Genomic DNA, 27,098 nt, shown 5'->3' with positions numbered 1-27,098 from the left:
TAATATAACTCGAACACGTTTTGACCTATCAAAGTCCTCGATCGTTGGCCTGGAAAAATAAAAATATTAAAAAAAATTACCGAAACTCATTTTGCTGCGCATTTTGACCTGAACCAAATCTACTATGGTAGTCACGTTAATTTGGGAAGTCATTTGAACCTTCATAAATGATCAAATATTTAATGTCCACCCTGAGCCAAAATGGATACTTTTTTAAATGACTTGAATTTATTTTGCATATAATTGTTTTGACGCAAATCGAAACCATTTTTCTTAAGATGACTCGATCTCATTATGCTTATAACCTGTTTCAACTAGAACCAAAATTGCCATTTTTTTAAAATGACTCAAAGTCATTTTACTTATTGCATGTTTGGAATTGAACAAAAGTTTAAACATTTTTTTATAATGACATAAACTCATTTCGCTTACATCCTATTATAGCTCGAATGCGTTTTGACTTGAAACAATAAAAGTATTTAAAAAAATGATCAAAACTTATTTTGATGGCAATTTGACTTGAACCAAAATTGATACTTTCTTTTAAATGACGCGAAATCATTTTGGTTATAACATACGCATCAATATTCTTACATCGTAGTGTCGACAAAAACAAACACATCATGATAGTATGTTTGAAATTTATTATATTCAAAGATGTACATGAAAACCAAAGAAAAAGAATATAGCGGAATATATGGGTAAATTTAAGGGGATGGAAGGATAATTATTAATTAAGTTTATAAAAGTTGAGTATAGTTGAAGGGTTAAATTTGTAATTATATTTTAGGTTCATAATTGCATATTTGAGTTGCACTTTTATGCTTTATTGATTTGTACATTATAATAAACACATCAAAATAAAACAAAATTTACACTGAAATGTTAACAAAAATAAGCACGTTACAATGGTAAGTTTGGTTGCTTTTTAAACACAATATATTAAAAGATATAGAAGAAATAAAAAATTTAAATGTATTTGTATGTGGAGTCTGGTTTCGCAATGGTGTAAAGCATTCGTCTTCTTCCTTTTTAGATATCGGGATATTTTAGAACTTATAAGTTTTCCAAGTTCCCAAAGGATAAAGCAAGAGTTTTCCATGCGGTGTGTTTAATTGCGATTTGGATTTTGTGGAAAAGGAGGAATGCGCTAGTTCACAAGGGAAGTCTTATTCATCTTGTAAGTTTGGCGGAGGAAATAACGATGTTGGGATTTCTTTGGATAAAAAATAGGGGGAAAAGAAGATGTCTCACTTGGGAGGATTTGTGTCGATTTACTGTATAACGGGTTGCGATTTCAATACTTGTGTCTTTCTTGTTCCCTTGGCCATACTTGTTTCCACCTGGTCGCCGAAAAACATTATTTTCGGTGCCCGGTGAACAAAACATGGCGCGATCTATTTGGGGAGCTAAATCAAAGCTCGCATTTACTGCTCTCGCTTTAGGCAACGGTGCTGGTGCCGCCACCATTGCTAATGCCGAAGATCCGCCACTTCTCTCAAGCTTTGCACCACTGTACCCGTTCGCCTCTTCCGCTTATCCCTCACAGCTGAATCGATGCCCAACGTCTTCGTATGATCAAGTGTGCCAGGTTGTCAAGAAAGAACTCGGTGGCCCACCTGAAGAAGTATGTATGCTAATATGTTATATCTATGTTATTCTGATTATTTCATGTCTTAAAAGTGAGTTAAATGTTTGTGTACACAGATATTTAAGGAGTTTGATCCTGTCCCTATTGCAAGCGCTTCCCTTGCTCAGGTTCATGTTGCTCGAACTCATCGGGGACAAAAAGTTGCTGTCAAGGTTTCAAATTGTTACCATTATATTCCATCTTATTTGATTCTTTATATTGATAATTATTCTTTTTTGCAGGTACAACATATGCACATGACAGATACCGCAGTCGCAGATTATGCAACAGTGGAATTGATTGTCACTACTCTGCATTGGATATTTCCCTCATTTGATTACAGGTTTATATCTCTAGCTGTTATTATTTTATGCGTGTGTTTGTAAATGGAGATATTTGGCAATAACCATAGTGGTCTGAATATAGGTGGTTGATAGATGAAGTACACGAGAGTCTACCTAAGGTTAGGGACTTATCTTTGACTTTCACTTCGATCCAATTACTTCTCAAATTGTTATGAACATCAAAAACTGGATATGAACAAATTTTATGCTAATGAAGTTATATTGTTAATGAAGTTAAAATGATGGTTATCAGGAACTAGATTTCTTAAATGAAGCCAACAACAGCATAAAATGTATGGATAACTTTCGAAGGTTATCTCCTCATATTGCAGAGTATGTTTACGCACCTATGGTTAGAGGCTAATAACCATAGTGGTCTGAATATAGGTGGTTGATAGATGAAGTACACGAGAGTCTACCTAAGGTTAGAGGCTAATCTTTGACTTTGACCTGCTTCCCAAATTGTTATGATATCCTGCTGCATTATAAACACCAAAAACTGGATGAACAAATGTAAGGTGGTATTATGCATTTAAAAATATATTGTTAATAAAATTACGATGATGGTTATCAGGAACTAGATTTCTTAAATGAGGCCAACAACAGCATAAAATGTATGGATAATTTTCGAAGGTTATCTCCTCATATTGCAGAGTATGTTTATGCACCTGCTGTGTATTGGAACCTCAGTACCTCAAAGCTGTTGACCATGGAGTTTGTGGAAGGCCCACAAGTCAATGATTTGAAGAGCATTCAAAAACTTGGTCTCAACCCTCATGACATCGCAAAGCTTGTAAGCTTTCTAAGTCTTGTAAACCAAAAGACACGTTATTGAACAAATAGCCATAATGTGTTTATATAGATTGTACCAAAGTATGAATATGTATAGCTACTAGAAACACACCAACAACAAAAATGAGTAATTCAATGCTGCTCTTCTTTTTCCTTTCGTTTATTATTTTTATCTCTCCCGGTTCATCCTCTTCAACTTCTATGAACACCACTCGTAGATGTTCAGTTAAACAAGCCCATGCTTTGATTCTGTTCAAACAAAACCTTTCCTCAATCAATTATAACCGGTCTTGGTTACACCACATATGTGAAGGCTGGCTTGGTTCTGGTTATAAACAAAAAATGATTAACTGGAAAACTGGTGCAGATTGTTGTGATTGGAATGGGGTAACTTGTGACCGCTCCACCGGTGATGTTATCGGTCTTGACCTAAGTTGTGGCATGGTGCAAGGTACTATCCACCCTAACACGACTCTTTTTCACCTTCCTCGTCTCCAGAGACTCAACCTTGCTTACAATAATTTTACTGATTCTCAGTTTCCACCTCATATAAGCAAGCTTTCTAATAGTCTCACACATCTCAATATGTCTTCTTGTGGGTTTACGGGTCAAGTTCCCGCAGACATTTCACACCTTCATAAATTGGTGTCCCTTGATCTCTCTAACAGTGGGATTGATCTTATTTTAAAACCTCATGTTTTCATCAATCTGCTTCAAAATTCTACTGCTATGGAAGAACTTTCGCTTGCATATCTTCATCTCTTCAGTTTTACCTAATAATCTGAATATCTCTTCTTCTTTATAATTGCTAAATCTTGGCCCCACTGGATTGCAAAGAAACCTACCTAACAACATATTCAGTCTTCAATCTTTGGAAGAACTTAACCTGTCGGATAACAGTTTCACATGGCATATCCTTTCAGAAATCACACTTCTTCCTAAATTGGTTTCACTTTATCTCTCCAACAATTGGAATGAGATTGATAATTTGCATATGCAACCTCATATTTTCAGTATTCTCCTTGAAAATTCCACTTTTTTGAGAGACCTTTGGCTTGGTGAAGTTAATATAGGTTTTGTTTTACCCACCTATCTTAATATCTCTTCTTCTCTAAGATCACTTGGTCTTATCTCCACCGGCTTATAAGGAAGGTTACATGATAACATCTTAAGTCTTGAATATCTGGAAAGACTTTACTTGTCAAATAACAAAAATCTCTCTGGTCCACTTCCCAAGGTTAACACAAGCACTATCATCCCTCTCACGGTTTTATATATGCTGTAACATCCTAAAATTTTTATAATGTTAAATAAAAGAAAGTTATGTTTAGTGATTTCACGTTTTAGTTATTTAATGTCGAGTAAGGAACAGGTCATGGGCTTAGATTACGTAAGATGGGTTAAATGAGAATGGGCCTTGGGTCCGTGGGCTTGAGAGATATAAATACCCATCCCAAGCCCAAGATATCATTTTATTTCCATCTTTCTCTTTTACACACTCAAAAACACACACATAACCGACCGAGATCCGAAGTCGAGACCAGAGATTTTGCTGGTAGATCTGAGTTGGAAAGGTAGGAACTAATCCCGCAAAGCTAATATTACTGAAAATGGTTAGGATTTGACGGGTTAATCGGACCCGAAACCCAACTGCCCAAATCGGACCCCTAAAACGTCGATTTTAGGCCGATTTGATGGTTGGGATTTGTAGGCGCCGATCATACGATTCCGTGGGTACCAAAATCGAGTTATTTGGCTAAGAAACGAAGGAGTTATGGGCAAACAGATCTGCAGCGCGACAACTTCGCCTTCATCTGGGCAACTTCGCCTTCAAGCGATGAACTTCGCCTGCAAGCTAAGTTCGCCTGATGAACTTCGCCTGCAAGCCAAGTTCGCCTGATGATAAGTTCGCCTGAAGCCAAGTTCGCCTGATGGCAACTTCGCTGAAAAGCTAAGTTCGCCTAAATGGTAACTTCGCCTAAAAGCCAAGTTCGCCTGAGGTTTAACTTCGCCTAAAAGCCAAGTTCGCCTAAGGTTTAACTTCGCCTAAAAGCCAAGTTCGCCTGAGGTTTAACTTCGCCTAAAAGCCAAGTTCGCCTGAGGTTTAACTTCGCCTAAAAGCCAAGTTCGCCTAAGGTTTAACTTCGCCTGAAGCCAAGTTCGCCTAAGGTTTAACTTCGCCTAAAGTGAAGTTCGCTTAGAAAATAAATTAAAAACCTAATGGAAAATGTGTTAAGGCAGTTATCGAAAATAAAATTTTTCCAAGCTGACCTGGCAGCTTAACCCCAGCCAGGGGCTCTGCCCCTTGGACCCCGCTAGGGGCTGCCGCCCCTAGAACCCCGCTGCCAGGGGCGCTGCCCCCGGACCCCCGTTCGTTGTGGGTCATATAAAGATAGAAATACAAAACGAGTAGTAGTAGTTAATTGATATGTGTAAATATTATACAGTTAGCCGAGCCCAGTTAAAGAAAGGAATTACGATCAACGGCGAGCGTAACAGGATCCAGGTGAGTTTCTAGCCCCATTTATGTGTTATGTTTTCGGGGCTGTGTGCATACTCGATATGTTTGTCAATACGCTTATCCTAAGAGATAAGTGTATGCCTTATGTGAATGATATGATATGTATGAATGATTGCTTGATGGTACGTGAACGATCTTCGGATATTGCACGTACTGTCAGGTTGTAACGCTAAGTATAAGGTAAGTATGATATGTATGCTTATGTGTATGAATGTGATAAGTTAATTAAAGAAGGAAATGACGGTTGCATGATTGTATGGTTACGAAAAGGGTACCGAGCCCTAATAATACTCGAGGTATAATGTATGGTTGTATTGTAACAAAGAGGGAATCGAACCCTACTAATATTCGAGAACTAGGGAACCGAACCCTACTAATATTCGAGGAAAGAGGGAAACCGAGCCCTAATAATACTCGTGGAAAGAGGGAAACCGAGCCCTAATAATACTCGTGGAAGGAGGGTACCGAGCCCTAATAATACTCGAGGAAGGAGGGTACCGAGCCCTAATAATACTCGTGGAAGGAGGGTACCGAGCCCTAATAATATTCGAGGAAGGAGGGTACCGAGCCCTAATAATACTCGAGGAATGTAGGGTGTAATGCTCTTTATAACGTAAGATATGAAGGTAAGTTAATACAAAAGAAAGAATGAAAGTATGAAAGTAAGAAAGTATGAATGAAGGAATATAAGTTTATGTGTATGGTATAGTGTATGATTAACTAGAACTCACTCAGCGTAGCTGACTTTTAGTATGCACGCAGGTGAGTAGGATGAGGCAGCTCGCTTGAGGAGACACGTGGCATTGAACAAGAGTCTGGCATCTGAAGACTTATGATGTTCTAATTTTAATGCTTTAATGTGAAAGACAAAGGATGTTTTGGGACAAGTTATGAATTATGTAATGTTTAATGAAAGTTTTATATTCCGCGTAAAGTTTTTAATTAACTCTGATATTTAAAACTGTGTTTATGAGTAAATCCAACACGAAAGTAGGGTTACCGGTAACGGGGCCTTACATATGCCATTCACAAGCTTATCAGGAGAGATACCCACTTCAATTGGCTATCTCAAATCTTTAACTTACTTGTATCTTTCACGAACAAGCTTATCAGGAGAGATACCCATCTCAATTGGCAATCTCAAATCTTTAACTTACTTGTATCTTTCACGAACAAGCTTATCGAGAGATACCCATCTCAATTGGCAATCTCAAATCTTTAACTTACTTGTATCTTTCACGAACAAGCTTGTCAGGAGAGATACCCACTTCAATTGGCAATCTCAAATCTTTAACTTACTTGTATCTTTCACGAACAAGCTTATCAGGAGAGATACCCATCTCAATTGGCAATCTCAAATCTTTAACTTACTTGTATCTTTCACGAACAAGCTTATCAGGAGAGATACCCATCTCAATTGGCAATCTCAAATCTTTAACCGAATTGGATCTGTCATACACAAGCTTATCGGTAGATACCCATCTCAATTGGCCATCTCACATCTTTATTTTACTTGAGATTCTCATATTGTGATTTGAATGGGTCCCTTCCCAAATCCATAGGTAACCTAAGATCCCTTAAATATCTAGATTTATCATTTAACAAGCTTTCTGGAACATTACCTTCTTCATTGTTTACCCTTTCTTCTTTAGAATATATCGTGCTTGATAATAACATGTTCCAAGGAAATATGCCACCGGAGTTGTTTTCTCTTCAATCTTTAAGAGTATTATCCCTTTCTAACAATCGATTAACCGGGCAGATTGATGTGCTTGATAATGGCCCCATCCAGCAAACATTTCAACAGCTTACCAACCTCGCTTTCCTAGACCTTTCATATAATAAATTTAGAGGCGAATGGGAGTTGGATACATTGTTATCAAGCCTCACAAACCTTGATACACTCACTCTGTCGTACATTGGTATATCAGTTACCACCAATAATGCTAATCATTATGTCAATCCTAATTTTTTCATCTTGAGTTTGCCCTCTTGTAGACTAAAGGTCTTTCCGGTGTTTGTTCGGGCCATGAAAAATATTTACCTATTAGATATGTCTAACAATGATATAAAAGGACACATTCCTGATTGGGTAGGGGAAATAGGAGGAAATCATATGGCAGTTTTGAATCTTTCAAAAAACTCAATAACGGGCACCATTCCAAATGTATACAAGGATTGGGGCCAATTACAAGGGTTTCTTTTGAATGGAAATGAGTTAGAAGGAAATGTGCCAACTTCTTTGAACAAATGTCACAATTTGAGAATAATTGATTTGGGAAATAACCACTTGAATGACACCTTTCCTGGTTGGTTAGGAGATCTTCCCAATTTAGAGGTTCTTGTCCTCAGGTCAAACAATTTTCATGGTAGCCTTGCAACCTCTTCCTTTGTTAATTTCCCATTTCCATGTCTTCGAGTTCTTGACTTATCTCATAATGGGTTTGTTGGCAAACTCCCTACAAAATATTTTCAAAATTTCAAGGCGATGAAGAATGTGGTAACAAGTAACACAGAACCAAAATATGCAAACGGGTAACATGTATTACGCTATCACTATTACGATTAAAGGAGTGGATCAAATTTTCACGCGACTTTTTCGTTGAGTACACTATTGTCGATCTATCAAACATTCAATTTGAAGGAGAGATTCCAAAGATCATTGGAAATCTGAACTCTTTAAAAGTCCTAAACTTGTCCCACAACAGTCTAATGGGCCGAATCCCAAACTCTTGGGAAAATATCAAAAATTGAATCACTAGACATGTCTTGGAACCAACTCATAGGAGAGATCCCACAAAGCCTTGCTGACTTGACGTCTCTTGAGGTCTTAAAACTATCACAAAACCATCTAGTGGGTCGCATTCCACAAGGAAAGCAGTTCAACACATTTGAAGGAAATTCATTTGAAGGGAATCCAAAACTTTGTGGGTTTCCATTGCCAAAAATTGCAGTGAGCATCTACTGGAACCACAACTTGAAGGTGATGGAGATGGAAATAAAGAAGGTGGATTTACATGGAAAGTGGTGATGATGGGATACATGTGTGGAATCTTACTTGGGTTGGTGTTGGGATATCTAATGCTATCGACCGGAAGACCAAAATGGATCAATGCACTTGTTGATGAAGCAAACTATGTGATCACGAAGAGGCAAAATAAGAGAAGATGGTAAAATTAGTTCATGAATGGTACATGTTTCATATGTTTATCTAAATTCCAAAATTGTTCAAAACTCGTGACTCTATTATTATTGCTCTTTTTGTAAAAAAATATATGATGCAGGTAGAGAGCTTTAAAATGCGGCTGGACGTTGTGAATCATGCAATTGTAGAGATTCTTACAAAATATGTTATATTTTGAGTATTTGTTTTAATTTTGTTTCAAATTGTCTCAACATTACACTTGGTACTTGGTAGTCAAATATCTCTTTCTTAATTAATAGTAACTGATTTACCTTTTTATTGCTGTTATATACACACATTTAACATGAACTTAGCAGGTTACCAGTGTTTCGTGTGTATTTTTTGCATTTAAATCAAACAAAAGTGGTTCAACTCAATTTCTGATGCAGAATAGCATAACAGAAGATAAATCTTTTTCTTTATAGTTTACATTACACATTTTTTCATAAGTGTACCAAATTAAACCAAAATCAGGTGCAAATTAAACCAAAATCAGAAGTTGCAGCCACTCTTTCTCCATCATTTCTTCTTTCAACTTCATTATCATCAACCTCCATCTTCACGGTCTCCTTCGACGCATCATACGTGGCAGCAATCCCACAAGAAAGTAGTATGTTAGCAAGACAGCAGTCCACCCCAAGAACAAGTTCAATGCAATGCTACCCAACGGAAGCCATGGAGCAAATGGTGCCCCCAGAGCTTCAGGTTTCTCGCTTGCTTCACCTTTAACCGAAATACCCAAAGTGGCCAAAAACCAGGTCCCCACAACATACAAATACACCAACCAACTGTTTACTCCCCATGCCCAAAGTAAACCCATCTCAATAGCCGAACAAACGATCTACACCAATAAGATAATCAATATGGTTCTATTTTGAGCCGTTGTCACCCCCGTTGAGTAGTATCGCCTCATAATATATAGCCCGATTGCCACTAGCGATAATGTGAATAGTGTAGATATGGAAAGAAGACCGTGAAAAACGCAACCAGGCAGTTTGTAGCGGTCATGATAATGGCAGCATTAACCGGTGTCCTGAGCTTTTTATGGACCACAGCTAGAATAGGTGGCGCAATGTCATGTGTGCTCGCGCAATGTCAGTGAAGTATCTAGATTCGGCTATGATGATAGCTAACAGAACAGTAGTCATTCCCTTTCATGCGCCTAACCTGAGTAATATCTTAGCCCATTTCATCCCCACAGCTTCAATTGCAACTGTGAATAAGTGGCGATGAGCCGATGACAATTAACATATACCCGACTAACCCAATGGGTATATCTCTTTCCCGGCTTCTTGGTTTCTTCACCTAAATAATGAATTCCTTTTAAATCCTCCACGGATACTTGATCTATCTATTTAAGGTGTACTTACTCTTTCAGGCATTTCATCGAACACCACAAGTGCATACCGTGAAAATTGAAGAATAGTGTAATCTCCAAAGGGTCCATATATCATCAATAATAGTTTGATTTGTAGCTGTATTAGCTTGGTCATGAGCGTGGCCATCAGTAACAGTTTATGCTAAATTACCAATCCCACGAATAGAATGTAGACCAATCTCAACATAAATAATATGCAGATTAAATATTGCATTAAGGGGGGTGGGGGTGGTTTAAAAACCATCACTTGCTCCCACCAATACAAGTGTGCCACCTCATTCCATCACTTTCCATCGCTAGTGATGGAATTTTGGTGGGGTGGTGGTGTGGTGTAATGGAAAATTTTTTTTTTTGATATTTTTTTACAACTTAAAAATTAAAAACAATAGTAAATTAAAAAAATAAAAATTACATTAAACATTCTACTCCTCGTTCGAATTCGGAAATTCCAAACCTAAAGAACCTACAAGTTCAACTAGATCATATCTCAACCGGTGGTGAATATCTTCGTTCCGCAAGTCTAATTGCACGTTCTCAGGAACGGGAACTTGAGTAGAAGGATCCGGCACCCAATCTGGAGAAATTGCACGTCCGTCTTCTTTTATTAGCATATTGTGCAATATGATGCATGCATATAATATGCTAGAGATCATGGGTTTTTTCATTGCACGAACCGGTCGACTAAGTATGCACCATCTACCCTTTAAGACACCGAAAGCTCTCTCGACATCTTTTCTTGCCAATTCTTGCAACTTCTTGAACGCCTTTTCCTTGACCTCGACAGGAAACGAAAAGGCTTTCACAAAAACAGACCATGCGGGTAGATACCATCGACAAGAAAGTAGCCACGTCTGTAATATCTCCCGTTGACAAAATATGGACAGAAGGGTGCGGTACCATCTGTCACGCTTTGAACAACGGTGATGTGTATAGAACACTAATGTCGTTGTTTGAGCAAGGAACACCAAAATAAGAATGCCAAATCCATAAATCATTTGACGCAACCGCTTCAAGTACGATAGTCGGTCGTTTGATATCACCCCTAACATACGCCCCTCGAAACTCCCATGGACAATTCCTTTATTCGATATGTACAGTCGATGCTACCGAGCATCCCTGGAAAATGCCATCTAGCCTCATGCGTGGCGTAAAGACGTGTAATGTCGTGTCTTGTTGGTTTTCGTAGAAACTCTTTGCCATACAATTTAATAATCGCGTTACAAAAGAATTGCAGACATTCACGTGAAGTTCTCTGAGACATTTGTAAGTATTCATCAAATTGATCGGGTGGGTTACCTGTCGCTAATTGACGAATAGCGGATGTGCATTTTTGAAGCGCCGTAAAACTTCGTTTGCCCCCACGTCGTAAGATTCTTGAAACCATTCTTCGCTTGCTTTGACGTCCGCTACAATCTTTAAAAATAAAGATTTCGGCAAACGAAACCGATCCCTGAACGTCTCGTTATTGTATTTTGGCTCCTCCACAAAATAGTCGTTCATTAGCACTTCGTGGGCATGTATACGATCACGATCCACCATTTTTTCCTTTGGACGGCTCGGGCCTTCAAGTTCGTTATATAACAACGGGAACCATTCAACAATGTCATCGTCCGAAGACGAAGAGCTATCGGTGTCTAGCGGGAAACGAGTTGCTCGGAAAATCCATATTTTTGTTTTGAATTGAAGTGGTGAAGAAATAGGTTTTTGTAGTAGAAGATTGAGAGTGTTTTGAGTTGAATTTGATTTCAAGTTGGATTGAAATGGTTGTTATTTTTATTGTTAAAATATTTTTTTTTAATTACCCAACCCCAACGGTCACCCCCTCCCCAACATTCAATAAATTTGTATTCACCACATGATGGCCATCACGGCCGGACCCCATCACACGTGATGGCGGACCGGCAGTGGTGTTCGTGATGCCATCACGCGTGATTGCCGTGTATAACGGACCACCCCACTCTCCTAACACAGGCTAAATACCTAAATTCTAATGATTATTGTCATGTATACCAGAAAGCCGTGTGATGACAAGGAAGCAGGGATAATGAATGAATTAAGCACCTTCTAAATATGACATTATTTCTTATTTACATTAAACAAATTTAAAGTAATAAAATAATATCCCTTGTCTTTTTAAACTATCTACGAATAAAGTTTGGATACCCCGGCAAAGGCAACCCTATACGCCCTCGATCGTAGACAGTACTGGATCTAGGTAGCCCAAGGCCCATACGGTAAATCAGATGGGATTGGATTCAAACCTGGATCTTACGACTTTCAGCCTAAATCTTCTTTTCCCTTTTAATGTCAGGTGAGTTAAAGCATTCATTGGCGTAATATTGTTCTTTTAATGAATCATGAAAATGAAAATTAATTATTGTGTAGTTAATTATTTTATGAAACATATGTACTTGGGCCTTTTTCATGAGAAGTTATTTGAGAAATTAAAAAGAAAAAGAAATATAAATATAAAATCAGAATAGAGAAACACAATCACATAGCGTGATGTCATCATGTTTTCTAGATAATAAAGAAGTGGGCCCTCAACCCCTTTTGTAGTTCAAAAGCCTTGCCATAATTTCTATTATTGGGACTTTGCGTATTTGTTTATAGAAAACATATTTTTGTTTTAACGTATTTGACGCTTTAGATAGTTATTTTTAATTATTAGTGAAGCACAATTTTTTTTAACGTGCAACTTGGATCATCATTGATGGGTCACTTGCTCACCCTCCTCGAGTACCGAATACCACCTCAGGAGGAAACTCACTGGCCTAACTTTGAAGCCTTTTTTCTTGGTCACATGTGTGACTTGAGCCTAAAGTCTCTTCATTTTAACTTATAGTTTTTAGTACCTCGCCTCAAACACTTGAGCTATAGATTTGACCTAAAAAACACTATTTTCTAGTTATTTATAATCTAAAAAACATAAATGGTATAAAAATTATATAAATGAGTTGTTTGTGATAAACTTTAATACAACAAACTGTTGATTTGTTACGAATGTGACATTTAACCTCGTAATAAGTTTTAACTTATTTCTTTGTAACGACTAGGGGTAAATGAGTCAAGCTTCTTGTGAGCTACTCGAGATCGGCTTGTTAAAAAGCTCGATTCCTTCATCCCTTTGAATATTTAAAGACATGACCAAATCAAAGTCTTGTAAACCAAAAGACACGTTATTGAACAAATAGCCATAATGTGTTTATATAGATTGTACCAAAGTATGAATATGTATAGCTACTAGAAACACACCAACAACAAAAATGAGTAATTCAATGCTGCTCTTCTTTTTCCTTTCGTTTATTATTTTTATCTCTCCCGGTTCATCCTCTTCATCTTCTATGAACACCACTCGTAGATGTTCAGTTAAACAAGCCCATGCTTTGATTCTGTTCAAACAAAACCTTTCCTCAATCAATTATAACCGGTCTTGGTTACACCACATATGTGAAGGCTGGCTTGGTTCTGGTTATAAACAAAAAATGATTAACTGGAAAACTGGTGCAGATTGTTGTGATTGGAATGGGGTAACTTGTGACCGCTCCACCGGTGATGTTATCGGTCTTGACCTAAGTTGTGGCATGGTGCAAGGTACTATCCACCCTAACACGACTCTTTTTCACCTTCCTCGTCTCCAGAGACTCAACCTTGCTTACAATAATTTTACTGATTCTCAGTTTCCACCTCATATAAGCAAGCTTTCTAATAGTCTCACACATCTCAATATGTCTTCTTGTGGGTTTACGGGTCAAGTTCCCGCAGACATTTCACACCTTCATAAATTGGTGTCCCTTGATCTCTCTAACAGTGGGATTGATCTTATTTTAAAACCTCATGTTTTCATCAATCTGCTTCAAAATTCTACTGCTATGGAAGAACTTTCGCTTGCATATCTTCATATCTCTTCCGTTTTACCTAATACTCTGAATATCTCTTCTTCTTTAAAATTGCTAAATCTGCGCTCCAATGGATTGCAAGGAAACCTGCCTATCAACATATTCAGTCTTCAGTCTTTGGAAAAACTTGACCTGTTAGGAAACATTTTCACAGGGCATATTCCTTCACAGATCACACTTCTTCCTAAATTGGTTTCACTTTATCTCTATGGGAATGAGATTGATAATTTGCATATGCAACCTCATATTTTCAGTATTCTCCTTGAAAATTCCACTTTTTTGAGAGACCTTTGGCTTGGTGAAGTTAATATAGGTTTTGTTTTACCCACCTATCTTAATATCTCTTCTTCTCTAAGATCACTTGTTCTTATCTCCACCGGCTTACAAGGAAGGTTACCTGATAACATCTTAAGTCTTGAATATCTCGAAGTACTTTACTTGTCAGATAACAAAAATCTCTCTGGTCCACTTCCCAATGTTAACACAAGCACTATCATCCCTCTCACGGTTTTAGATCTATCATGGACAAACATATCAGGAGAGATACCCACTTCAATTGGCAATCTCAAATATTTAACTCGCTTAGATTTGTCATCCACAAGCTTATCAGGAGAGATACCCACTTCAATTGGCAATCTCAAATCTTTAACCGAATTGGATCTGTCATACACAAGCTTATCAGGAGAGATACCCATCTCAATTGGCAATCTCAAATCTTTAACTTACTTGTATCTTTCACGAACAAGCTTATCAGGAGAGAGGCCCACTTCAATTGGCAATCTCAAATCTTTAACCGAATTGGATCTGTCATACACAAGCTTATCAGGAGAGATACCCACTTCAATTGGCAATCTCAAATATTTAACTCGCTTAGATTTGTCATCCACAAGCTTATCAGGAGAGATACCCACTTCAATTGGCAATCTCAAATATTTAACTCGCTTAGATTTGTCATCCACAAGCTTATCAGGAGAGATACCCACTTCAATTGGCAATCTCAAATCTTTAACCGAATTGGGTCTGTCATACACAAGCTTATCAGGAGAGATACCCATCTCAATTGGCAATCTCAAATCTTTAACTTACTTGTATCTTTCACGAACAAGCTTATCAGGAGAGATACCCACTTCAATTGGCAATCTCAAATATTTAACTCGCTTAGATTTGTCATCCACAAGCTTATCAGGAGAGATACCCATCTCAATTGGCAATCTCAAATCTTTAACTGGCTTGTATCTTTCACAAACAAGCTTATCAGGAGAGATACCCATCTCAATTGGCAATCTCAAATCTTTAACTTACTTGTATCTTTCACGAACAAGCTTATCAGGAGAGATACCCACTTCAATTGGCAATTTCAAATCTTTAACCAAATTGGATCTGTCATACACAAGCTTATCAGGTGAATGGGAGTTGGATACATTGTTATCAAGCCTCACAAACCTTCAAGAACTTGTTCTGTCATTTAGTGGTATATCTGTTACCACCAATAATGCTAATCGTGATGTCAATCATAATCTTATGACCTTAGGTTTGGCCTCTTGTAGCCTAAAGGTGTTTCCGGCATCCATTCGATCCATGAAAGCTCTTTATTACTTAGATCTGTCAAGAAATGATATACATGGGCACATTCCTGATTGGGTAGGGGAGATAGGAGGAAATGGGTTGGAACTTTTGGATCTTTCAAATAACTCGATAACAGGCATCATTCCAAATGAATACAAGGATTGGGGCCAATTACAATGGTTTCTTTTGAATGGAAATGAGTTAGAAGGAAAGGTGCCAACTTCTTTAAACAAATGTAAACAATTGAGTGTAATTGATTTGGGAAACAACCACTTAAATGACACATTCCCGGGTTGGTTAGGAGATCTTCCCAATTTACAGGTTCTCGTCCTCAGATCAAACAATTTTCATGGTGGCATTGTACCCTCTTCCTTTGTTAATTTCCCATTTCCAAGTCTGCGAGTTCTTGACTTATCTCAAAATGGGTTTGTAGGCAAACTCCCTACAAAATATTTTCAAAATTTCAATGCCATGAAGAATGTGGTAATTAAGAACACAGAACCAGAATATTTATACATAGATGGCAAGTATTACTCTATCACTTTTGCGATGAAAGGAGTGGATCAAAATTTCCCACGACTTTTGGTTGACTACACGATTATTGATCTATCAAACAATAAATTTGAAGGGGAGATTCCAAACATCATTGGTAATCTAAACTCTTTGAAAGCACTCAACCTGTCCCATAACAGCCTAACGGGCCGAATCCCACAGGCTCTTGGAAATATTTCAGAAATTGAATCCTTAGACCTGTCTTGGAACAAACTCACAGGAGAGATCCCACAAAGCCTTGCTGATGTGACCTTTCTGGAGTTCTTAAATCTGTCCCAAAACCATCTCATGGGTCACATTCCGCAAGGAAAACAGTTCAACACATTTGAAGGGAATTCGTTTGGAGGGAATCCAAAACTCTGTGGGTTTCCATTGCCCAAAAATTGCAGTGAGCGTCTGCACGAACCACAACTTGAAGGTGATGGAGATGAAGATGAGAGTGGATTTGCATGGAAAGTGGTGATGATGGGATACATATGTGGAATCTTACTTGGGTTCGTGTTGGGATATCTAATGCTATCAACCGGAAGACCGAAATGGGTCAATGCAATTGTTGATGAAGCAAACTATGTGATCATGAAGAGGCAAAATAAGAGAAGATGATAAAATTAGTTCATGAATGGTATGTATTTCATATGTTTTTCTATTCTCCAAAACTGTTCAGAACTCGTAACTTTGTTTTCTTTCATTTTTTTTTAAATATGATGCAGGTAAAGAAGTTTAGGGTGCATCTGGACCCTTTTGAATCAGGCAGTTGTAGGGAACTTTCTGATCAAATTATGCTATATTTTAAGTATTTGTTTTAATTTTGTATTACAATGTCTATATTTGAGTATTTGTTTAAATTTTGTATTACAATGCCTACATTTTGAGTATTTGTTTTTTTCTTTGGAAGCCACTGTTTTTTCTTTGGATTTGCTTAGCACTTCAGGTCATCTCACATTTGTTTTCGACCGAGATTCTTATCAGCTATTAGTATTTTTGGATTCACATCTTCAACCAAGCAACATTATTGACCACCCGGTTGGTTTCCATTAAAAAGAATTAGCAATTGTCGTATTTTCTTACGTTTGTAAAATCCTCTACCGATACCTGAATGTATCTATTGAAGGTGTAATTACTCATTCAAGCATTTCATCGAACACCTTAAGTGCATACTGTAAGACTAGAAGAATAGTGCAATTAATCCAAAGATAATTAAACCATGTCGAAGCCAACCTCTTGGTTATGAGGCCAATAAGCTTATCCACAGTAGAAACAATAAATTGAAGCCAAAAATAGTGTATTGTAAGAATAGAACGTAAACCAATCTCAAGATAATTCATATGCAGATTAAATATTGCATTAACAACTGAATACGTAACCAATCTTCTTTTTCCCTCCAATGTCTCAAGTGAGCTAAACCACTCATTGGCATTATATTGTTCTTTCAATGAATCATGAAAATTAATTTTTGTATAATTATATTATAAAACATATGTACCCTTACCTTTTTCATGAGATGGAAGTGATTTGAGAAATTAAGAATAAATAGAAATTAATTTCCAACTATAGCAGTAACGTTTGCTATAAGATATAGCTAGAGGTTACCCTCAGCGCCAGGACCGTCTCCGACAATTTAAATACCTCGGCCGAGTCGAAAAAAAAAGGCCCATGGCCTTAACGAGTAACGAAATAAATAAGCTATTTTTTTTAAACGAGACTTAATGTTATAACAATAAACATAGAAAAATATATTATTAAAATCAAATACCATAATAATTAACGATTAACCAATGATTTGTGAAACTCTCCTAAGTCCTAACATTGGAAAAAGGAATAGCTTGGTCCTTGGTGGCTAGATTGGTCAACCGTGGAGGAACATGGTGGTTAACAACGAACTAACAGTGGTAGTCGGCTAGGTTGGTCGTTGTTCAGCATTCGCAAAGAAGGAAGGAACCAAAGAGAAATTTCAATCAACCGTTATTTCTTTTATTTTGCATCGGGTTTTTATTTAATTTTTTTAGTCTTTAGTTTTAGTTTGGACCTAATAATTTAAACTTAATTAAATGGATGTTTGTTCTGGCCCAATAATTATAAGATGGTAAAGATCAATTAATATTTTATAAGTTTTATGTTTTTAAATGTATATTTAAAAAAATATAGATACAAAAATTTTGGCCCCTAAAAGTTACATGCCCTGGCCGACGGTCCAACCGGCGCCACCCTCCGGCCGGCCTTGCCCAGCGCGTTACGTCGATTTCTTTTAAAACCAACTCAAAAAATTGAACACTACTTTACCACCACATCACCTTATGTTTCCGTTGCTTGATTTAGTATGAAATATATAAATACATAGATCTTAAAAAAATTAGTATGAATATATAAATACATAGACCTTAGGAAAACAAAAAAAAACTAAAAACCGGCCGAGGCCAAATTCGAACTCAAGACTTAAGCATTATAACATCACAGTGAGACCACCAGACCAACTTTCCTTTTATGTTAAACTACAGTCTCACAAATCAATAAATAGTAAAGTAATACCGAAAATATTAAAAAAAATTCAGTGGCTGTCACATGGCAATTACTGATTGGACCTCATCAAAATTACTGTAGCAGCAAGTTTTCCTTTAATATATAATATAATGGGACATTGCGTATTTGCTTACATAAAGCGTATTTTATGTTTTTAAGTTTTAACATATTTGATTGTTAATTTGTAAAACGCTATTTTTAATTATTTGTAAAACAATATTTTTATTTGAACGGTTAATCTGGATCATTGACATGAGTCACCTGATTATCTCTATTCTCTGACTACCGAAGATCACTCTCAGAGAGAGTCTCAGGAGAAAACCCACCATAAATGAGAAAATCCCTAGTGAAAGCCCCTATTTTTTTTTCACCGGTGGAACTTAAGCCCAAAACCTTTCATTTTCAAATTAAAGTCTTTTGGTGTCTCACCATTACTTGAGCTAGGAATCATTGGCTAAAAAACACTATTTTCTAGTTATCTTAAAAACGGCAATGGTATAAAAATCTAATAAAAATTATATAAATGGCTTGTTTATAATTAAATTCAATATAACAAACTTTTGATTTGTTATCATGTGACGCAAATGTAATATTTTAACTTGCAACAAGTTTTAACTTATGATTTTCATTATAAAGGCCGCATATGTTATCATATTCATATCATACTTGTGTTGAGCAACCAATCTAGAACTTTAAAATAAAATCATAGATCTAATGGGTTTTGTGATTACTGATGTGGTTAAGTTTAAATTCTTAAGTGGTACCCGATTAATTGAACATTGTTTTCTCGTACCATCTGCTTCGTCGATTTTCAGTTTGGTTTCGCTAAAGCTTAAGTGGTACCCGATTAATTGAACATTGTTCCTTCTTGGTAATATGAAGCTATCGGCTTACCTGATTGTCTACAAGCATGAATGAATTAATTGGGTATCACTTAAGCTTAATAAACCGAATAGATTGACCGAAACCAAACTGAAAACCGACGAAACTGAATACATATTAACCGCAAATTGAACATTGTTTTCTCGTACCATCGATACTGAAATTAACCGAACTGAACAATTCATATTTTCATATATTTCTAGCTTTTGTACTCAATTTCATGTATTATACCTTAATTTCATGTATTTATACCTCCACTTCATATATTTGTACCCCTATTTGTTCTTAACAAAAATTTTAGATCAAATTTGATTTTGTTATTGCCGAACCGTTCCGAAAACCGACAAACTAACCGATTAAAACAAACTAATTAACTGGAAACCAATTAGTTAATAAAACAAAGTAACCGATGATTACGATTTCAGTTTCGGTTTGAACTAATAATCGAACGAACCAAAACGGGCACACCCAAAAATACGACGACTTCCTAGTTTGTTTCTAATGAAATTGTAGTCTTAAAAAATAAAAAATAAAATAAAAAATTACTATCCATGGTTCTCTTGACTATGAGTTATTTTTGTCTCTAAAAAACAGTGTCAGCGAAAATTTTATTTACTAAAATAGAGTAGCTAGCGTCGTTAATTTATATATTAAAAAGGAGATTCAAATCTCCTCACAAAGTTACTATTCATTTTACTATTTAATATTTTAATATATAATTAATTATAACCACTAAATCACATAATTTCATAAATAAAAATGATTGTTTTTATGTCGTTAACTTGGGCAAGTATCGGCTTTACATGTAGGTTAAACGATTTTTTTAAACTTCATTTTTATATTTTTTATAGTTCATCTTTACAATGACCGAAACTTTTTCATGATTTAAAATATTCCATCGTCACGTGGTTTTAATTCGCGTTTCAACGTTTGACATCTCACCTTTAAAATATTTTTTGGCTTACTAATTTATGTTTACGAATTTGTGTTGGTACTGCTGATACTAACAGAATTTGTGTTGGTTTGCAGCTGTCACATGCCTGGTTTTTTGGTTCTATATATGATAATTGGTTGTATTTTGACATTGACGGGTTTATTTCTTTTGTTTACTTTCGATGTCGTAACTTCACGTTGACTTGCAGTGAGTTTATGATTTAACATTTTTACGTATGTTTTTTTTCCGATTTAACGGTCCCGTCGAGAAGCGCGGGGTCCTAAATCCCACTTCCAAATAAGTGGAGACCGGAAATGTGTAACATCCTAAAATTTATAATGTTAAATAAAGAAAGTTACGTTTAGTAATTTCGCGTGATTAATTAATTAATATCGAGTAAGGAACGGATCATGGACTTAGATTAATTGAGATGGGTTAAATGAGAATGGGCCTTGGGTGTAACACCCCGACCAAAGGCGGATTATACATCGGGGCGCCACATATTGTTTCATTACTCGTGACACTATTTGGTGTCAATATTTAATAAATACATTTTATTCGCGCACGCGCAACACACAATTTCATAAAGTAACATAAATCAATATAATATCAAAACTCAGAAAATATTCAATAACACAAACTTGTCTTGTTACATTTTAAAACTAGGTCCAAAGCAAAAGAAAATATCCTACGTGTCCTCAAGCTTCCAGAAACAGCTACAGCAAACCTGAACATGTGTTAAAATAAAACGTCAACACTTGCATGTCGGTGAGAAATCAAGTTTAATAGATAATAATAGATAATAACATTGCGCGCAACATGTGTATTTCTGGTGTTCAACAAGGGTGTAATCAGATTGTGACCAAGTCTAAGATTCATAGCTCATAGTTCAATCCGTGCTCCCAATTGAGCACAAAAACAAGAAAACTGTGCAAGTGTAAACAAAAGAGAAATCGTAAACGATAGTTCTCCCGTGTTCATCTAATGGATCCATGAGAACAGCGGAATAGACCGACAAGACGGTTAATGATCCACACATAAAAATAAACAGCCAAGTCTACGTCCATAACACATGGGATACTGCGCGACTAAAGTTCAGAAACAAGTTTAAGACTCAAGTTTGTACGAACACATGAACATCCCAAAACATTAAAAAATAAAAAGGGATTAGGTACGAGATTACTCACTTGATAAAGATGCGTTGAAAGATAATGCAAGAACCAACTTTAAACAAGCACAAGTTAACCTATAAATAAAGATTATTGGTTTAACGATTGGTTTTAATGTCTTGAATATATTTAAGCATTATTAATATGTGACTTAATCAAATTATTATATATTATATGTTACCGGTAAGCTGGGCAGAAAGGAGGAGAAACGGAGGCAAAGAGAGGAGGCGGCTGAGGACAACGGCAGAGAGCAAAGGAGAGGATAAGTGTTTGTGTGTGTAGTGTTAAACTATTAAGAAAACCAGTTATAAATAGGAAAACCCTAGGGAACACAATCCCTAGAAAAGAGGAAAAGATCTTCAAAAAGCAAAAGATTCCAAAAGCAAAAGATATCAAAAGATATGGCAGCAGGGGAACAGGAAAAAGGCTGACAGGTAACAGTAAAAAGCATGGGAGGTGTCAGATAAAGGTACTGGTCAAAGCATGGAAAAGCAGATCTCAAAAGATAATGTCAGTCACTTTTTCTGTCAACCAATGGGGTTGGTGCGCATGCTGCGCCGAAAGTGGCTTTTCAGACATAAGATAGGTCAGGTCAACAGCACAGAAGATAAGACCTCACAAAAGTAAACGGCTGGATTAAACAGAAGAAAGATGCAAGTCTAGCGCGAGAAGGCTCGAGCGCGCGAGAAGGCTGAGCGCGCGAGCGCGAGAAGGCAGACAGAACCAACCTTAGCGCGCCGCGGGAAGAACTACAATTCTAAGCGCGCTGCGGGAAGAACTATATTTCTTAGCGCGTCGCGAGAAGAACTATATTCCTTAGCGCGTCGCGGGAAGAACTGTATCCATAGCGCGCCGCGGGGAGAACTATATTCCTTAGCGCGCTGCGGGGACAGTTCGCCTCGCGTATCGCAGTAACAGGTGGTCTTCACGCAGGCTTCCTTGTAAGGAGTCTGGCGCGTGGAACTGCGCAGACATCCTTAGGCGGGAAGAAACAAAGGGCAAACAAAGAGTTAAGAGAAAAGGGGTTCAAGGCTTAAGGGTTAAGCAGAGGGGCGGGACGGCGACAAGAGAGAAAAGAAGAGCGGAACGGCGGAAAGAAAGAGAGAGGGACGGGACGGCGGGAAGGAAGGAAATTATTATTAGTAATAAAAAATATATTTTAAATGTCAAGTTTTAAAAGAAAATAATTAAATTTTAAATCATAAAAAGGATCGGATCAGAAAACGGGTACCTGGGTCGGGTCGGATGGGGCAGATGTCACAGTCTCCCCTACTTTAAGAAATTTCGTCCCGAAATTTATCTCGAAGTAGGTTGCGCAGAGAACAGGTGCGGGTATTTGATCTTCATTTGATCTTCCCTTTCCCATGTAAACTCGGCTCCGCGCTTGGACTCCTAGCGAACTTTCACGATAGGGATGCGACTGCGCTTGGTTTGCTTAACCTCGCGATCCATAATCTCAACAGGCTTCTCAACGAAATGCATAGATTCATCAACTTGCACTTCATCGAGTGGGAGGGATACCAGGAAGATCATCGGAAAAAACTTCAGGGAAGTCACGCACAATAGGGATTTCGCGAAGTTTCTTCTTTCCTTCATCGGGTTTGACCACGTGGGCTAAGAATGCAACACATTTCTTCCGCATAAGCCTTTGGGCTTCAGCGCAGGACATAAGCTTAAGGCCATTGGAGGGTTTCTCGCCGTAGATGTGAAGATCACCGTTTTCTCGAGGAATGCGAATCAACTTCTTGGCGCAAATAACTTTGGCGCGATTCTTCGAGAGCCAGTCCACCAATGATAACATCAAAACTTCCAAGGGGCATGGGGATGAGGTCGATTAGAAAATCGTTTTCATTAAGGTTAAGCGTGCAGTCCTTGATCACAGAGTTTATTAAAATAGTTTCACCATTAGCCAATTCAACAGAAAAGTTTTCGCTTAAGTTAATGCGCGGTCGCGCAAGCTTCTTTCTTCTTAAGATGGCGAGCTGATAGCGGAGGCATTCTATAAAAGTTTTAGTTTTGCTAATATCTTGGTTTTAGTGCAAAGTATAACCTTGTAAAGCATGTTTTCGCGGGGTTAGTTGCTATCAAAAGTTAAAGTAAATCATGAATTTAAATGCAAACTTAATACAGGTAACAAATTCGAAGTGAAAATCGACAATTCATGTATCACCATGACCTTCCGAATTCTCAATTTAAAATAACGAGTAAACGAGCATTGGAGTTTTGACAATTCATGTATCACCATGACTTTTCAAACCTTCAATGTAAAATATACAAGGAAATGAGTATTGAAGACTGACAATTCATGTATCACCATGACTTTTCAATTCTTCAATTTCAGAACATAAAGTTAATGGAAATTGAAAGTCAACTATTCATGTATCACCATGACTTTTCGGATTTTCAATCCCCACAAACGAATATGTAAATTAGAAATAAATCGAAATTCAGCAATAAAAATTGAAATATCGCAGAAATACGTGAAATCATACGCTGCGCAGGCGCAGGCATTTTTATAAATAACGAGTAATTAACAATAAGCGCGCAAACATGAGATTTCTCTCATGCGCGAGAAGGGACTCTTAGGTATTCTAGGTCGTTACGTCTAACCACCTATCCTAAAGTCAACGAGCTCTGATACCAATCTGTAACACCCCGACCAAAGGCGGATTATACATCGGGGCGCCACATATTGTTTCATTACTCGTGACACTATTTGGTGTCAATATTTAATAAATACATTTTATTCGCGCACGCGCAACACACAATTTCATAAAGTAACATAAATCAATATAATATCAAAACTCAGAAAATATTCAATAACACAAACTTGTCTTGTTACATTTTAAAACTAGGTCCAAAGCAAAAGAAAATATCCTACGTGTCCTCAAGCTTCCAGAAACAGCTACAACAAACCTGAACATGTGTTAAAATAAAACGTCAACACTTGCATGTCGGTGAGAAATCAAGTTTAATAGATAATAATAGATAATAACATTGCGCGCAACATGTGTATTTCTGGTGTTCAACAAGGGTGTAATCAGATTGTGACCAAGTTGAAGAGACGTGGATCGACTCACAGGTAGACGATCTACTTTCCTCGGGTGTGATTATACTCTTTCACCGATGGTTCTCTTGGATCTGTGTTCTTCCACCAACAAAATGAACAGCACCGTCAACTTACCCCTCAGAAAGGGACAGAGGGGTCCTCTTTGGGGTAACCCTCCGGCGTGAGAATAAGTATTTGTAGGAGAAGATAATAATGTGAGAGTATGGAAATCTGGGGAGTATTGCTTAATAGCTGAATACTCTGTGATTGGATGTGATTGTGTATGTTACTGTGTGTAATTGTCTGTAACTGTGTATGATTGTATGATTGAATGTGTGTGTCTGTATATGATTGAATGTAACTCCTTGTGGAGTTGATGCTGTATTTATAGTGCTAGGGTTTCCACTGATTGAGCTAAGACCCAATTAAGGTTTTGTTGGCCTCCTCCAATTGATTTGCGCCACGTGTCCTTGGGGACACCTGGTGCTCTTTCATTGGTTATAATCACGTGGTAGCACATGAGTTAAGCTGAGTTGTCCACCTTTCATCTGGCAGCTGTCAACATCAGCATATCCTTATTCCTTAAAAAGATACCTTCTGGAAGGTTGTCTGACGTGCACAATCAAGGTTGCCCTAATCCTGATTTGGATAAGGACGAGGTTGATTATGTGCATGTGTGATATGCGCCTATCCTGAGGATGCGCGAGGTCTTCTCTTTATTCTCACGCGCAGATATTTCATGCGCAGATGTGATGCACAAGCATGTGATATGCGCCACGCACGGATGCGCCACGCGCAGATGTTATATGCGTGAGCATGTGATGTGCGTGAGCATATGTGATGCGTGAGCATATGTGATGCCTGAGCATGTGTGATGCCTGAGCATCTGTGGTGCCTGAGCATATGTAATGCCTGAGCATGTAATGCATGAGCAAATGTGGTGTGCGCGAGCATATGTGATATGCGCCATGTGCATAGGTTTTGGCTTTGTGCCCTCATAATATCTTGATTTCAAGTCTCTTGTGGGTTGACCCGCCTCGCTCGTTGTTGATGCGGGTACATACCTCTTCAAGCCCCCCAGTCTAATGTGTGTCTTATCTCGCGCGAGCGAGGTAAGATAGATTTTAGACTTAACTGTTTGCTCTCTTAATGGGGTTTTGTCGTTTTCGTTTTTGTTTCTCATCGTTGCGCGAAGTTCTATCCCTTTAGTTGAAACGAAACGTCCAAATACGTGGTTGGTTGATGGTGACGTGCGCCGGAAACGTGTCAGATTTTTCGTGTGCTCGAGGGACTTTTCGTGTGCTCGAGGTGCTACAGTTGCTTTTCACGTCCCCTCGCACAGTGTCAGGAACACGTGTCGCGCTCGCATTGGTTTGCACCTGCGAGTGGGGGCGCGTCTCTGATTCGTGCCTGTTCCGTTTCCTTTTATGTCCCCTCAAACAGTGTCAGGGACACGTGTCGCGCCCGCGTTGGCGTACACCTGCGAGTGGGGGCGCGTGAAATCCGATCAGTATCAATTTTTCTCTCTCCTGGGCCTATAAAAGCCAGCCTCTTTGAGTTTTTTATCCTTCATCTCCTTGTTTATCCAGAGCCTTTCCTTCTTACATTGTATTCCGATTCTCTGTTTATTGTTTCCGAACACCCGATTGTCTGCTTTTTGCAGTTGCATGTCTGATAGCTCGAATTCCTCAAACACCTCAATCACCTCAATCGCCTCCCGAAGACGCCGTGTTAAATCCGTGGTGATGTCGACGTTGAAGAAGAAGGGCAAGGGGCAGAGGGTTGTTGAGACCACATCGGAGGAGGTAGGGAGGACCAAAGCCGTGAAGAGGTGGAATGAAATCCCCTGCAAACTGAGGCAGGCCGATCTTGACAGCCTTATCGCCTCTCAGGGTTTTCTCCCTGTGTTTGGCTGCATGTTGCCTCTGGCCGGGCAAACGGCGGCGGACCCGCCTACCGGCTATATTTCCCTTTACTCCCATTTTTTCACCCACTGCAACCTTCGTCTTCCGATGACCAGGTTTGTAGGTGCGGTGCTTCAGTTTTATGGGATTCATATATCCCAAGTCCATCCGTTTGGACTCGTGCGCATGACTCATTTCGATTTCATGTGCAAATCACAGCGCGAGGAGCCCACCCCTCGGCGCTTTCAATTTTTTTATAAGCCCAAGATCCAAGATTCTTGGTTCTCCTTTATTCCTCGCAGTCAGAAGGTTAAGTGCAGCACTGTCTCATTCAAGAGCCTTCATGACTGGTCTGAGAGGTTCTTCTACATCAGGGCTGGTGTAATCCCCATCCGCATGACCATGCGCGCGATTTCTTCTGCGCCTGCGGATGTGGGTGTTCTTAAAAACCCAACTGGTGCCTGGGTTAACAAGCTGACCGCCGAACCGTCCCCCGCCAGGAAAATTTGCGAGGAGGCGCTGGTGGGGGTCGGCATGAGTAGGCGGTGGGCCGACAGCGCGAGCGAGCCCGTTATCCAAGTTGACGGCTTGTATAAGTTGACTATTTGTATTATTTCTGCGCGAATTTAATTTGTTTTGCTGATATCATTTGCCTTGTTTTGTGTAGTGACGAAGGAGTATGTCCACGCCGCCTACGATGATCAGGTGGAGGGTGGCTCCGTTGCGCTGGGCGCTGGGGAGGTGGGCTTCCCAGATCGCTTTGATGACATGTTCATC

At 38.3% G+C, this 27,098-nt stretch overlaps 2 protein-coding genes and 1 pseudogene across 2 annotated transcripts; all 3 read left to right on the top strand.

Annotated features, from left to right (window-relative positions):
- Positions 1-1,387: 1,387 nt before the first annotated feature.
- On the top strand, positions 1,388-2,809 carry LOC143615138 (putative ABC1 protein At2g40090). Its single transcript, XM_077088353.1, has 5 exons — positions 1,388-1,627; positions 1,708-1,973; positions 2,057-2,093; positions 2,228-2,326; positions 2,549-2,809. The coding sequence occupies exons 1-5, from the start codon at positions 1,388-1,390 to the stop codon at positions 2,807-2,809; spliced, it is 903 nt and encodes a 300-aa protein (XP_076944468.1).
- Positions 2,810-3,108: 299 nt separating this feature from the next.
- LOC143615137 (uncharacterized) lies at positions 3,109-8,575 on the top strand (annotated as a pseudogene).
- A 4,540-nt stretch (positions 8,576-13,115) lies between these two features.
- Positions 13,116-16,602, top strand: LOC143615136 (uncharacterized). Its single transcript, XM_077088352.1, has 2 exons — positions 13,116-13,599; positions 13,903-16,602. The coding sequence occupies exons 1-2, from the start codon at positions 13,116-13,118 to the stop codon at positions 16,467-16,469; spliced, it is 3,051 nt and encodes a 1,016-aa protein (XP_076944467.1). The 3' UTR covers positions 16,470-16,602.
- The last annotated feature ends 10,496 nt before the right edge of the window (positions 16,603-27,098 follow it).

The sequence above is a fragment of the Bidens hawaiensis genome, unplaced genomic scaffold, assembly GCF_021521415.1.
Source record: "Bidens hawaiensis isolate Kalapana, Puna unplaced genomic scaffold, B.hawaiensis_p1.1 tig00041915_1, whole genome shotgun sequence".
NCBI lineage: Eukaryota > Viridiplantae > Streptophyta > Magnoliopsida > Asterales > Asteraceae > Bidens > Bidens hawaiensis.
Note: the sequence above shows the minus strand (reverse complement) of the source record. Positions and strands in the feature narration are given on the sequence as shown.

What these genes read in the sequence shown, in the direction of transcription:
- LOC143615136 (XM_077088352.1), top strand. Translation starts at nt 13,116, where the DNA reads ATGAGTAATTCAATGCTGCTCTTCTTTTTCCTTTCGTTTATTATTTTT. An exon ending in GTCTTCTTGTGGGTTTACGG is followed by an intron (nt 13,600 to 13,902) that starts GTCAAGTTCCCG and finishes ACATTTTCACAG; the next exon opens with GGCATATTCCTTCACAGATC.
- LOC143615138 (XM_077088353.1), top strand. Translation starts at nt 1,388, where the DNA reads ATGGCGCGATCTATTTGGGGAGCTAAATCAAAGCTCGCATTTACTGCT. An exon ending in TCGGTGGCCCACCTGAAGAA is followed by an intron (nt 1,628 to 1,707) that starts GTATGTATGCTA and finishes TTGTGTACACAG; the next exon opens with ATATTTAAGGAGTTTGATCC. An exon ending in AGTATGTTTACGCACCTATG is followed by an intron (nt 2,327 to 2,548) that starts GTTAGAGGCTAA and finishes GATGGTTATCAG; the next exon opens with GAACTAGATTTCTTAAATGA.